Source organism: Calonectris borealis, chromosome 1 (assembly GCF_964195595.1).
Source record: "Calonectris borealis chromosome 1, bCalBor7.hap1.2, whole genome shotgun sequence".
Classification (NCBI taxonomy): domain Eukaryota; kingdom Metazoa; phylum Chordata; class Aves; order Procellariiformes; family Procellariidae; genus Calonectris; species Calonectris borealis.
The window spans coordinates 205,686,187-205,700,932 of NC_134312.1; the positions used below are offsets into that span (position 1 = coordinate 205,686,187).

A 14,746-nucleotide genomic window follows, 5' to 3' on the forward strand; every position below is an offset into this window, starting at 1 on the left:
CTTCCTCTTTTTAACTTATTTGTGCCTGGTTATATGTGAACTCTGTGAAGTTAAAGACTTTTTCAGTGTTATATAGAATTTTTAATGTTACAAAAATGCATGATTTTGAAAAAAAAAAAAAAATAGTTGAGACCCAGGGATTCAAGGCCCCTTAGATCCTTGAAGGATGAATTTTTTTTTATTTATTATGTAGATACAATGGTGCACAACCAACAAAAATGTTTACCATAGTTTATTTGTGTTAAGATGGTAAGAATGTAAGCTTTTTGCCCTCAGTAAATGCAAAACCAGGCCTTATGCAAACATAGGCAGTGTTAATTATGACTTAGGTTAGCTAAAATCACTTGGACTGGTTTTAGCTTATGGGACCCTGTTGAAAGCAGATGCTAGTATATGATACTGCTGTGACAGAGCAAGATATCTAGATTTCACTAGCAGGAGATCAAACCCCCTCCAAAGCAGTAAGAGAATAATTTCCAACATTGTGTTAGGAAGAGTTTGAAGTTGCCATGATCAATATTTAATGTTAATCTTAGCAGTGGCACAGTTCTCAAGGCCGTGAACCCGTTTCTGCTCAGCCAACCTAAGCTGAGATGCTGCAATTCTGAATTTATTACTCCTGTCTCATTCTCCTAGGTGTACCTTTGTGGCACCAATCTGTTGTAAGGAGCTGAAATATTTCTTGGAGGAGGAATGTGCAAGGAGTTCTTAAAAACAGCAGCTAAACAGCTGGAATAGGAGCAGGGGAGAATTTTTATTTTATATCAGTAAGACCAAATTCTGAGAAGATGAAAGTCTACCCCATGAAGTCCCTGGCATAAATCCTTAGGACCTCAGTGGACTGAGATTTCATCCAGGGCTTTCATGTACAGTTCAGAGAAGGGTATTTAAACATACTCTTGTTTCTTTCTCTTTAGCAGCTGCTGAAGATGTGAACAAAAGGACTTGATTAACTTAAAGGGGAATAAATTTAGAACAGAACAGAAAAACATTTTTCATACACCATAAATGCAGCCTGTTAAGTTCACAGCTATGTTGAGATAAATAGCATGTCTGATTTGTAGGGACTGTATAGCTCCGTTTACCACAGTTGGAGTGATACAAGCTAAGATTATGATAAAGATAAATAAAATCACCATCTGGAACTGTCAGCAAGAAGTGTCCTTCAAATGTATGCTGCAGTACACAACTGGCGAGGTGAACTGGGAGCTCAGTATTTGTCCCTGGTGCCACCAGGGCAGGGAGTGGAGCACATAGGTGAGAAAAGGTGGGCTGGTTCAGAAAGCACGCTTCTGCAGCCTGCCCTGGTGTGCCGTGAGGAGGTCCTTCCTCAGCGTGACCTGGCTCAATCCTGAGTGACTTTTGGTTTTATAGTTACTCTTTTGGCTCAGTTGCAAAAAATTAGAGCTCTACTTGTAGGGTAGTGTTGTATAAAGAATTGCAACAGAGGTTTTGAGGTACTGTCCTTCAGCAGAAACGAGAGACAGAGCAGCTCCATATTGCCGAGTGTTAATAAGCCAAGCTCCGCTGGGGACGTACATACTCTTTGGAGTAGAGTAAAGGTGAAGAGGAACAATGAGAAGCAGGAGCGCAAAGCAACATGGAAATTTAACTCTCCCTTAATTTAAGGTTTCACGAGGAGTAGGCGGCTGGCAACATAAGGTCTTTTGGGAACATTTTTGTAGGTATTAAAATCATGTGGTGGTTCTGGATAAATGTTAAAGACAAGGGAGTACATTTATACGTGCATTGATGAGAGTTAACATTTACACTATTGACAAGTGATGACATTTACAATATCCAGACAGGCTGGGGGCTTGTCTGAGAAATACCTGGCCTAGGTTCAGTGCAGGCAGTACAAAGGTTGTGTGTACAAGCTGCAGGAAATGGACGCAATCGTCTTTACTGAGTCTGGGCTTGTTTGTGCTCCTGTAAGCTCATATCCCTGCTTGCAGCAATTTATCTAAAAATTGTTACCCTTACTTTATTTCAGGAGTTGCTACAATCACCTGGATAGTGTAGTCCCTCCGTAAAAATGTGGTTTTCATAAAAATGTGTTACATGTCCTAGTGTAATCAAAACAAGTATATTTTTAGTGCATAGATTAGCTGGACATGGCAAATCTTTAGCTCCACCTAGGGTTTCCCTGAGCCATTTAAAGTATTTAAAACCTTGTGTAAATGAAAATTGAACTTTCTAGTAATACCCTGTTTTAAAAGTCACCTATTTTATAGTGCTGATGAGGTACTGTTGCAAGGGAGCTTCCTAGTGGGTGCCTACAGCAACCAGTGGCACAGACGATTCCCAGGTCTTCCTCAGAGGCAATGGAAAGGGTTGATGCTGAACTGTGATGCTGGTTGCTTTGTGACTATCTTATAAATTACTTCTCTCTCCTGTCTTACACCATCAGTTAAGGTTAGAGAGAACACTGACCATGAAACTGTGATTCATGCAAAATAGGAAATGCCATAATCAGTGGAAACCACTATTCTCTGGAAAAAACTTCTTTCTTTACTTCAGTCCTCTGTAGTGGTGGTATCTAGCATTACATGCCTGTTACGTTTGGTTGCAGATATTGTGTTTACAAGTGATTTGGATGATGATTCTTTGTTAGGAGTCTCTGGTGACACCCAGCCTGGAGTACTGTGTCCAGCTCTGGAGCCCTCAGCACAGGAAAGAAATGGACCTGTTGGAGCGGGTCCAGAGGAGGGCCACGAAAATGATCAGAAGGATGGAACGCCTCTCCTGTGAGGAAAGGCTGAGAGAGTTGGGGTTATTCAGCCTGGAGAAGAGAAGGCTCCGGGGAGACCTTATTGTGGCCTTTCAAGATATAGAGGCGGGCTTATAAGAAAGGCAGAGAGAGACTTTTTACCAGGGTCTGTAGTGACAAGGACAAGGGGCAATGGTTTTAAACTGAAAAGGGGGTAGGTTTGGGTTGGATGTAAGGAAGAAATTTTTTATGATGAGGGTGGTGAGATGCTGGAACAGGTTGCCCAGAGTGGTGGTAGATGCCCCATCCCTGGAAACATTCAAGGTCAGGTTGGACGGGGCGCTAAGCAACCTGATCGAGTTGAAAATGTCCCTGCCCATGGCAGGGGGGTTGGACTAGATGACCTTTAAAGGTCCCTTCCTTTTTTTTTTTTTTTTTTTTTCTTTTTCTTTTTTATACAGGTTGGAAAAGACCTCTAAGATCATCGTGTCCAACCGTCAACCCAACACCACCATGCCCACTACACCATGTCCCTAAGGGCCTCATCTACACGTCTTTTAAATACCTCCAGGGATGGTGACTCCACCACTTCCCTGGGCAGCCTGTTCCAAGGTCTGACCACTCTTTCAGTAAAGAAGTTTTTCCTAATGTTCAATCTAAACCTCCCTTGGCGCAACTTGAGGCCATTTCCTCTTGTCCTATCGCTAGTTACTTGGCAGAAGAGACCAACCCCTACCTCGCTACAACCTCCTTTCAGGTAGTTGTAGAGCGCGATGAGGTCTCCCCTCAGCCTCCTCTTCTCCAGGCTAAACAACCCCAGTTCCCTCAGCCGCTCCTCATAAGACTTGTGCTCCAGGCCCTTCACCAGCTTCGTTGCCCTCCTCTGGACACGCTCCAGCACCTCCATGTCCTTCTTGTAGTGAGGGGCCCAAAACTGAACACAGGATTCGAGGTGCGGCCTCACCAGTGCCGAGTACAGGGGCACGATCACCTCCCTACTCCTGCTGGCCACACTATTTCTGATACAGGCCAGGATGCCGTTGGCCTTCTTGGCCACCTGGGCACACTGCCGGCTCATGTTCAGCCGGCTGTCAACCAGCACCCCCAGGTCCTTTTCCTCCGGGCAGCTTTCCAGCCACTCTTCCCCAAGCCTGTAGCGTTGCCTGGGGTTGTTGTGGCCGAAGTGCAGGACCCGGCACTTGGCCTTGTTGAATCTCATACAGTTGGCCTCGGCCCATCGATCCAGCCTGTCCAGGTCCCTCTGCAGAGCCTTCCTGCCCTCCAGCAGATCAACACTCCCGCCCAACTTGGTGTCATCTGCAAACTTACTGAGGGAGCACTCGATCCCCTCGTCCAGATCATTGATGAAGATATTGAACAGGACCGGCCCCAGTACTGAGCCCTGGGGAACACCGCTTGTGACCGGCCGCCAACTGGATTTAACTCCGTTCACCACAACGCTCTGGGCTCAGCCGTCCAGCCGGTTTTTTACCCAGCGAAGAGTGTACCTGTCTAGGCCGTGAGCCGCCAGCTTCTCTAGGAGAATGCTGTGGGAGACAGTGTCAAAGACCTTACTGAAGTCCAAGTAGACCACATCCACTGCCTTTCCCTCATCCACTAGGCGGGTCACCTGGTCATAGAAGGAGATCAGGTTGGTCAAGCAGGACCTGCCTTCCATGAACCCGTGCTGGCTGGGCCTGATCCCCTGGTTGTCCCGGACATGGCTCGTGCGCACCCTCAAAACCAACCGCTCCATGATCTTCCCCGGCACCGAGGTCAGACTGACTGGTCTGTAGTTCCCCGGATCCTCCCTCCGGCCCTTCTTGTAGATGGGAGTCACATTGGCGAGCCTCCAGTCATCCGGGACCTCCCCAGTTAACCAGGACTGCTGGTAAATGATGGAGAGCGGCTCGGCAAGCTCCTCCGCCAGCTCCCTCAGTACCCTCGGGTGGATCCCATCCGGCCCCATAGACTTGTGAACGTCCAGGTGGCATAGCAGGTCATGAACTTCATCCTCTTGAATTATGGGGGGTTTATCCTGCTCGTCGTCCCTGTCTTCCAACTCAGGGGGCTGAGTACCCTGAGGATAACCACTCTGACTACTAAAGACTGAGGCAAAGAAGGCGTTGAGTACCTCAGCCTTTTCCTCGTCCTTGGTGGCAACGTTCCCCTCCGCATCCAATAGAGGATGGAGATTCTCCTTGGCTCTCCTTTTGTCATTAACATACTTATAAAAGCATTTTTTGTTGTCTCTCACGACAGTGGCCAGGTTGAGTTCTAGCCGGGCTTTTGCCTTTCTAATTTCCTCTCTGCACGACCTAACGCGATCCCTGTACTCTTCCTGAGTTGCCTGACCCTTCCTCCACAAGTGATAAACTCTCCTTTTTTCCCTGAGTCCCAGCCAGAGCTCCCCGTTCAGCCAGGCCGGTCGCCTTCCCCGCCCGTTCTTCTTTCGACACATGGGGACAGCCCGCTCCTGCGCCTTTAAGACTTCCTTCTTGAAGAACGTCCAGCCTTCCTGGACCCCTTTGCCCTTCAGGACTGTCTCCCAAGGGACCCTCTCGACCAGTGTCCTGAGCAGGCCAAAGTCCGCCCGCCGGAAGTCCATGGTAGCGGTTTTGCTGGCCCCCCTCTTTACTTCACCAAGTATCGAAAATTCTACCATTTCATGGTCGCTAAGCCCAAGCCGGCCTCCGACCACCACATCTCCCACCAGCCCTTCGCTGTTCGTGAACAGCAGGTCAAGCGAGGCATCTCCCCTGGTGGGCTCGCTTACCAGCTGCGTCAGGAAGTTATCCTCCACACACTCCAGGAACCTCCTCGACTGTTTCCTCTCTGCCGTGTGGTATTTCCAGCAGACATCCGGAAAGTTGAAGTCCCCCATGAGAACAAGGGCTAGCGACTGGGAGACTTCTGCCAGCCTCTGGTAGAATATTTCGTCTGCCTCCTCTTCCTGGCTAGGTGGTCTATAACAGACTCCCAGCAGGATATCTGCCTTGTTGGCCTTCCCCCTCATCCTTACCCACAAGCACTCGACCTCGTCATCACTACCATCGAGCTCTAGACAGTCGAAGCATTCCCTAACATACAGGGCTACTCCACCGCCTCTCCTTCCTCGCCTGTCCCTTCTGAAGAGCTTATAGCCGTCCATTGCAGCACTCCAGTCGTGAGACTCATCCCACCACGTTTCCGTGATGGCGACTAAGTCATAGCTACCCCGCTGCACAATGGCTTCCAGCTCCTCCTGTTTGCCGCCCATGCTGCGTGCATTGGTATAGATGCACTTCAGCTGGGCTGCCGATTTCTCCCCCGACAATGGCGTGCGGTCCCTAGGCTCTTCTCTAGAGAGCCTGGTTTTATCCCCGTCCCCCTTCGAATCTAGTTTAAAGCCCTCTCGATGAGCCCGGCCAACTCACACGCGAGAATCCTTTTCCCCCTGCGAGACAGCTGAACTCCGTCCGTCGCCAGCAGGCCCGGTGCCGTGTAAACCTCCCCAACCCAAACTATTCTATGATTCTATGATTCTAAATCCAGAAAAAAGTGGAAGATGACTTTTGAAGGAAGTCAACTGGACAGATGTATCAAGCATAGTGTAGGAATATTTCTGTACCAAGCAAACAGCTAATTCAGGCTTCCTGAGTAATTCTGAGATCTTCAGAATTTTCTGAACGCCATTTAATTTAGCTTTTTATGACATGGCTAAGTGTGCAGCTTTACAATGTTTGATACTATATAGAATATTTTTATTTGGGGGGATTGCGCTCGTATTTTCTGTCATCAAAATTGTTTGCCCACCCTAGAGCTAATATCTCTACTGTGTCCATAAGGATGTAGATGATATCTGACAAATGTTGTCCTGCAGAGATGTGGCCTGGAGTTTTGAGGACAGCTGTGGCCCAGTGCTGTTCAAAATGGATAAGATTTTCATGTAGTACAAAGTCCACTGCAGCTGTAATGGCAACAGACTGTTTTATAGTTTAATGGGATGGAGTGGAAAAATGTATTTTTAAAATAAATGTAGATATGTTACTCTCTGCTCTAAATTAACATCCCTGAGAAGATCATCTGAGTTTGCTTTTCTGATGAGAAGGAAAATTCAATTTATCATCTCACAGTCTGATCTTCTGTTTGTTTTCATTTATAGAACCCCCATTGCAGAAATCAGGTCCCAGTCTTGTCAGCTCCCAGGTATTGTCAGCTTTCTTAGAGAAAAGTTAACATCACCTTTTAGAGAAGAAGACCTGAAGCACCGAAGGAATAAGGACCACCTTTGTAAGGGGAATAATGTGTTTGTTTACCTACTAAGATGCCTAAATCCAACATTTAGGTCCCACTTACATTCACAAGGCACTGTGAAATCCTAGATCCTCGTATAGCAGTACCCGTGTTTCTGGTCTTGGCCTCTACAGTTCACTAAGCAGGACCAGGACGTGGTCTGGAGCACTGCTCCATCTCATCTCTGGGGTTCAGTGTCAGCCTGTGTCCTGAGAGCATTTTCATCCCGGGCACAGTCTGGGGGACAGCAGGAGCCTGTGACTGGTCACAGGACGCTGAGTGGAGAAGGCCCCTTTCTTCCGGGAGAAACGGCTGTGGTGATGCTCTCCTGCTCTCCTGGCCATGCTCTCCTGCTTATGCGGTCAGAGTAAGGCAAATCATGGTCAGCGGAGGTTTTCAGAGTGACTGTGGCCCTCTTGCTCTCTTACCCGGGACGCCAAGACAGTCTGTGGCTGCTCCTAACACAAAGGGCAGGGTGACCCCTCTCAGCAGCAGCCACTATCACCCCCACACCTCCTGTCATTCCTCTGCCACCAGCGTCTTGTTCCCCTGGTTCCTCATCCCCCACAGGACTCACCGCAAATCATCACCTTCCTTTTGCAGGGTGGGAGCAGCTAGTGCTGCCCCCTCATCCTTGGTGTGGCAAAATTTGGCAAAATTGGGTTTTTCCTGAACTGCTGAGGAGCCCTGAACCAACATTGTCACATGCGTAAAATAAAGCACACTCATGCTTTATTGCAGAATTAAGGACTCATCCTTTTTAGAGCCTCCAACTGTAATTTAATTGCTAACTACCTTCTCAAGTCTCACAGGACTGCTTTTTTAATTCATTAAGTTTACAATTTGCAGAGAACTCATGGAATTATCCACGCGCCTTTGGCCATTTTCAAAAATAAGTTAAGCCAAACAAATTACCACGTTCCCTGGGCTCACGTTAGTGGTAAGAGACATGTGAGACTAGGGGAGAGGGAAGGTTTTGTGCATGTGTGACAGAGAGACATTGAGATGGCAAGAAGAGCATATTAATCATTTTTGCTGTCACTACACATGTAAGTGGACCAAGGAGACAAGGGGCAAAAGGCAGCTTGTGCCGTAGTCTCTGCAAGTTAACACACTTGATTTCTTAGGAATGAAGTTCTCTGGCTAGAGCTACCTTCCCTGTGTCCAGACCCTGACAAATCTTCCCATAGCAGTTTAAGACATTATCATTCCATCTGTCCTCCATAACCTTCCCTAAGAGGATAAATTCTTCATAAGGGAATATGTCTCAAGACAGCAAACTGTGAACTGGAGCAGGGACGTGCCTTGCCTTCAGCTGACTCTGCTGTGTTACAACCGTCCTGTGCCGTGGCTGGGGCGGAGGCGGCGATGCTGGGCGCCGCTTGATTTCCCCAAAGCTTATTTGCTGTAACCTGACCGCCGAGGAGATTTCAGCTCAGCTACCACCACTGATCACAGCTATGGCAATATTTCACAGGAGGGGAAGCTGTTTTACTGCATTTGCAAATGAGAAAATGAATTGATGGAGTTTATGGATGAATTTGCTAAAATATGCTGTGATACTGTGTACAGAACCTAAATTCAGAAGGGATAATTCTGCAAAGTGTGAATGTGAATGGGGGTATCTGGCTATTTTTAAAAGTGCCCATTCAGTATTCATTTCAGTAAATAGGACTACACTCAGAAAAAATCATATTATTCATTAGAATAAATTATCATACCTGATTTTTGTTTTGAGACTACCCAAAGGCATTGGACTCCACCGTGGAGTAATGGTCTCCTCACATACTGTTTTGAAAATCCATGTCATGTCTCAGTCACCAGACCTGGAAAATGCTGAGGAAGAGTGAGCGTGAGTGTGCATGTATATACGTATCTCCTACCAGAAAATACGCATATACCAATATATTACAAATATATTACAATATTTTGTAATAGTTACTTATGAAGGCCAAATTACTTCGTTCCTAAATTTATTGAAAAATACTCCTTTTTTCGTTTGGTGTTGAAGGGTCAGATACCAGTTTGGAACAGTTCATGGTACCTAATCGCACAAGGGTGCACAGATTGACTCTAGGTTTTTCCTTTGTCTCAAATGGCTACTTCTCCTTTAACTTTGAAGAGGACATTTATGTATTAAAATGATTGAATACTGAATCTTAGCTGCTGCTACAAAAATGAAAGCCAAACAGAAAGTGATATATTAGCCTCAAAAAATGTCTTTCTGTAGTGCCAAGAAGTCAGGATTTTGGTTAATCTCTATTGTTATTCTTCTGAAGAGAGGGAAAATAAATAATACAATAATAAAATATATAGCATGTCATGAAATGGTTAGTTTTAGTATTTAGCTTCTGTTGTCTTTCTAGAGAAATGACATTAAAGTTCCTTTCTCTTTTATGACAGATCTGAGCTATCTTGCTTACATTACATTATTAAAAAAATAAATCACTAGCAGTTTTATGTAGACATACAATAGTGTCTATAACTATTTGTCTATGAATGTTTGCATCTGTCTAAGTAAAGTGAAACGTAAAACTTGGGTGCAATCCTTTAATATATCAAAGTAATAAACTGGTATTGTGGTGTTGTGGGTAATAAACTGGTATTGTGGTGTTGTGGGTAATAAAGCGCAAACATGCATGAAGTGCACCCTTGGCAAATAAGTTAGGGTATTCTGTATACTCAAAATAATGGTTTCTCTTCCAGGGTGTGCATTAGATGGCAGTTAGTATGAAGGAAGTAATTAAGAAAAAGGGACTAAGCAGAGACTAAGAGTGGGAGAAGGGGGAATGCTATGAAGAACAGACCAGAAGAGGGGGACTGTCACTGTAATAAAAGCATTCATAGAAAGTTACTTTGAATATGAAATAGAGACTACATGAGCAGTCCTGTATGGTGTGGGGTGGTTGGGTATTTTTTCATTCTTTTGTTTGGGAAAAATTTTACAGTAATTTCATCTTTTTAAGACATTAAAATTAGCAGAGATCACAAAAATATCAGAAGTTGTTGACACATGTATGAGTAAATCTCTTGTAAGATCTAGGCCAAGGGCAATGTATCTGTACACATTTTTTAGCTTTAGATACACATCTATATCTATCTCCATCTAACTCCCTATCTGTCTAGCTATATTAATCTTTTATGACTCAAACACAGCTGCAAGTAAGGAGTGGTTAACGAACTGTGGATTGCAGTGATCAAAATATCTTTTTCTGTTTTGACTTACACCTTTTGAAAAACAGTGACTGAGAAGAATATTTGGTAGTTAAAGCAATAAGCAACTGAACCTGCAGTTGTAGAGCAACACTTTAGCTCACACGTCGAAGCCTGTTGTGAGATATTTGAGCTAGAGAGCATTGAGTCTAAGTTAGAGATGTGGTATCACCATGCTATCTGTAGCACTGCTGACACTGTTGCTGAAACACAGCAATCAAATCTTGTGTTTGCAAGCTAAAAGAGATGTTGGAAAATGAGAAAGATAAGATTTACAAGAATAATTCAAGGCCTAAGAAAATTCAATATATTTATGTAATTCTCAGGAAGGTTGGGAAGTTGTTTAGACGTGTTCTCTGTAGGATGCTTATCTTGTCCAACTGAGGTCTCTCCAGTGTAACTTTCTACATCTGAGCTAGTTATCTAGACTTCTGTGACAGTCAGTGAACAGAAAAATTTCCCTTGTGCTATTCATCTCAACTTGAAATAGTCATTAAAATGTCATACAATATTTCTGAAAGTGTTTTTTTACTTTCAATTGGCTCTAAAGCAAGTCTAGAGAAGTAACTCAGTTGTAAAAATTGATAATGTAGATGTCCAAGGTAACCAAGGTGAGATGAATCCTACTCTTTGAACATTCAGGGGAAGTAGATGCCTGATAACAAAGTGCTGTTAATCTACCAGAAAAAAAACATTACAATATGCAAACAAATTATGGGTGCTCACAGATGTGTAGCTGGGATGTAGAACTATTACTTTTGTGTTAGGTCTAAACAGCAAGTTATCTTCTCTTTCCTTCTCTTTTCTAGAATGATTACAAGAAATTGTCTATGCAATGCAAGGATTTTGTAGTTGGACTCCTTGATTTGTGCAGAAATACCGAAGAAGTGGAAGCTATTTTGAATGGTGATGTAGACATGAGCCATAATAATGGAGAACACGGTCGCCCCAGCCTTAGCCGCTTAAAACTCGCCATTAAGTATGAAGTTAAAAAAGTAAGCAATTATGATGTCATGATAGTGGTATTAAATTGTGCTATTATTAAATGTTTCTGTTTTGGTAGCCTCTGACACTTAAATGAACATTTGGGCCCTTCTGCACAGTGTATTTTACATACAAAAGAATCCTTGCCCCAAATAGCTTGCAATATAAACAAGAAGCAGATACTCGGGGTGGATACTGGTCACAGTGAGTGTGAGAGCAAATGGCTCTAAAAAATGTGTAACTATGTGCAAAATTTGTAGATATTTCCTTGTTTTTAGTTTTAATCTATTTAAAAAAAAAAAGATGGAAGAAATTTGCACTACTTCTGCAGCCTGGAAAAGTACAAGATTTAATAAAAACCAGAGGATAGCACAGCAGTCATGTACACTGCATGATAACAAATACTGATACACATTTTCTTTGTTACAGTTTGTAGCACATCCAAACTGCCAGCAACAACTTCTCTCAATCTGGTATGAGAATTTGTCAGGTTTACGGCAGCAGACCATGGCAGTGAAGTTTCTGGTGGTTCTTGCTGTTGCGGTAGGACTGCCATTCCTTTCAATGGCTTACTGGATTGCTCCTTGCAGTAAGGTCAGTCTGTGAAATCTTCTAATGGCCTTTTATTAACTCCTGTATCATCGGTATGTAGATTCCTGTCTGGTATAAATTACTGACATGCTTAAATAATACTTCAGAAACGTGTTATTTTAAAGCTGAGTTAGAATGGAATGGCTGCAAGATTGCATGTTCTGACAATTGTAATTAAGACAGGTAAATGTATTGTGTTAAATGCAATGTGTATTAAATTACAATGGTTGAGCAAGAGTTGCCTTGTAGAAATTGTACTTTAGAAATAATGAGTCAAACTATTCTTCATTTAGTTGTTGCCTTAGTAGGCAGAGGCAGAGGATCCTCATTTCCCATTGATTCAGAGCTAGACTAAGTTCAAGTGTACGTTGATTCCAGTTACCTCAAAGGCAATTTTATTTTTGATGATTAAAAATTAATAGATAAAAGTCGCTGAAACATGAATGCCAGAAATTAAAACAATCATCATCATTTTTCTAGAAGTCAAAGTGAACTGTGTTGTCAAGACAGTGCTAACACTCACTGTATTTCATGAGGTTTTTAAAGCAGTCACTCAGCCTCCCCTGCATCCATTTATAATGCACTGTCTGGATCTGGATGCTACCACTGTATCTGGTTTGGATGATACATAGTATGGAAGGCCTTTCCACTGAAGATGGGTTGCAGTCTCTGACTTCTCTGAACTTTGTGTTGAATCTCTGCTTTAGTCGGTCGCTATCCATTTTAAATGGACACTGATGGAAGATTTTCCTTGAGAGTATGTTAGGAACAAATGGGAACCTATAAGGATTATTCAACAGGTTACAGTATAACATCCGTGATTTTAGCAGGTCGAATCCTGTGCACGTACAATGATTCCAGGGGAAGAGGAAGATTGAAAGAGAGGACTGAGGTCTTTGTGGGGTTTTTTTATTGTTCTCTGAGAGGAGAAAGGTGGGCCTTTTCTGTTTCGCCATATTTTTCATTTATTTCAGTCTGGACAATAAAAATCAGTTATATACTGATATATAAGACAAATACTTTTGTCTTAAAACATGCCTTGAGATTCAACATACTTCAGTAATTGGTTTTCAACTATACCAGTGACTTATCTATTTGTCATTTTCCTATTTCAATGATTTATTGGATCTTAAAGTAATTTTGAACATTCTGGAAAAGCTATTTCAAAGTAGCTTTTTAAAGTCAAGGTTCAAGGGACAACATCCTTTAAGGTTTCACTTCCTCTGTCGCTATTTAATTGTCTCATCGTGTGATTTATATGTTGAATGCTTTTTGTTTCATTATATTCTGCAAATGTAAAATCTAATCCACCTTTTTCACCCGCTGCCATTTCTTACCTTGTGCTTCACTCATACTTCAAAATTTGATTCATCTGTTTTTTGAAGACAAAAATGTTCACTTTTTAATTTCAGGATAGGATGGCTCCAATACAGAACACAATCTATATCAACAGAGTTCATTCTGTGTATGAATTTTGTAAATCTCTTCTCCTCTTACCAAGATAAACTACCCATTCTTTTTCCAGGTTTGGCACTATAGGGCACAGTGACAGAAGAGAGAGAAAATACAGTATTTGTGGTGAAAATAACAGCTTGCAGTGGAGTTATTCTGACACATTTCTTTATATTCTCATGCCATGGCTCTGATAAAGGCAAAAATGTCTTTATGACATTTCAGCATCTCAGTCAGTTACTTGTATAGCTGACCAGTTTCCTCTTTAGGAAAAAATTAATTTGAGCTTGGACCACAGGTACTGAATTGAGAGTTTCAGATCTGAAAGAAATTTCATAGAAATATGTAGACAAAGTCCTGTTGATTTGGCAGGAATTCACTCATGTCAGATGCCGCAAGGAATTAAGATTACTTTGAGTTTTAGCGAGCAATCCATATGGAGGCACTTCGAAGTTTTGTGAACTGTTTGCTCTTCATTTCTGATTGGTAATTCAGTCTAACTACTGACATAATTAACCCAAAACTTCTAGAATACTATTTTATTACTTGACATTTTGAAAGAGTAAAAACTTTTTTCAGTTATCTCCAAGAATCTCTAATGTCTGTGCTGTTCAGCTCTAATTCATAACAGAATTTACATTTTTAGCTTTATGAATTCCTAAGTAATTCAGTCAGCCCCTGGCCAAGATGAGGGATCTGAATTTGAAATTCAGTCTTCTTTCGCTGGTCCCAGCCACCTTATCAAGAAGTAACTTGATAAGTCCCTACATGCTTTCTAGAAGTGTGTTCTGAGGATTATACACATTCCTCTTTTGCACTGTGGTAGAGGAAAAGAAATTGAACATTATAGTTGTCCTGGTTTCGGCTGGGATAGGGTTAAATTTCTTCCTAGTGCTGTGTTTTGGATTTAGTACGAGAAGAATGTTGATAACACACTGATGTTTTCAGTTGTTGCTAAGTGCCCTCCTAGTCCAAGGACAGCTCCCGTGCCTACTGACTGAGCTAGGTACACGAGATGGGAGGGAACATAATCAGGACAGCCAGCCCAGCTGGCCAATGGGGTATTCCATACCATGTGACGTCATGCTCAGTATATGAAGGGTAGGCGTGATCCAGGAAGTACCGATCGCTACTTGGTTATCGGTCAGCGCGGGTGGTGAGCAATTGCATTGTGCATCACTCATTTTGTATATTCTATCATTATTTATTATCATTATTTTCCCTTTTCTGTTCTATTAAACTGTCTTTATCTCAACCCACGAGTTTTTCTCACTCTTACCCTTCCGATTCTCTCCCCGTCCCGCTGGGGGGGCGGGGGGAGTGAGCGAGCGGCTGCATGGTATTTGGCTGCCTGCCAGGTTAAACCACGACAATAGTATATAAGTTTATGAGTCCAGTATATGAGGAGCTAGGAAATTGTTCTTCCTAAAAAGGTATATGCATTATCTCCTCTTTGTTATCAGGCCTTTTCTCCTTTGTGGTAGATGTGCTACCTGGAGTCCTATTTTATCATTTATTTAT

At 42.9% G+C, this 14,746-nt stretch overlaps 1 protein-coding gene across 1 annotated transcript in view; it reads left to right on the top strand.

The window, feature by feature from the left end:
* Positions 1-14,746, top strand: part of TRPC6 (transient receptor potential cation channel subfamily C member 6) — a 107,487-nt gene that overhangs the window by 67,016 nt on the left and 25,725 nt on the right. Inside the window, exons 3-4 of the mRNA XM_075140098.1 lie at positions 11,008-11,193; positions 11,612-11,776. Of these exons, the coding sequence (XP_074996199.1) occupies positions 11,008-11,193; positions 11,612-11,776 (351 nt within the window). The remainder of the gene's footprint in view (positions 1-11,007; positions 11,194-11,611; positions 11,777-14,746) is intronic.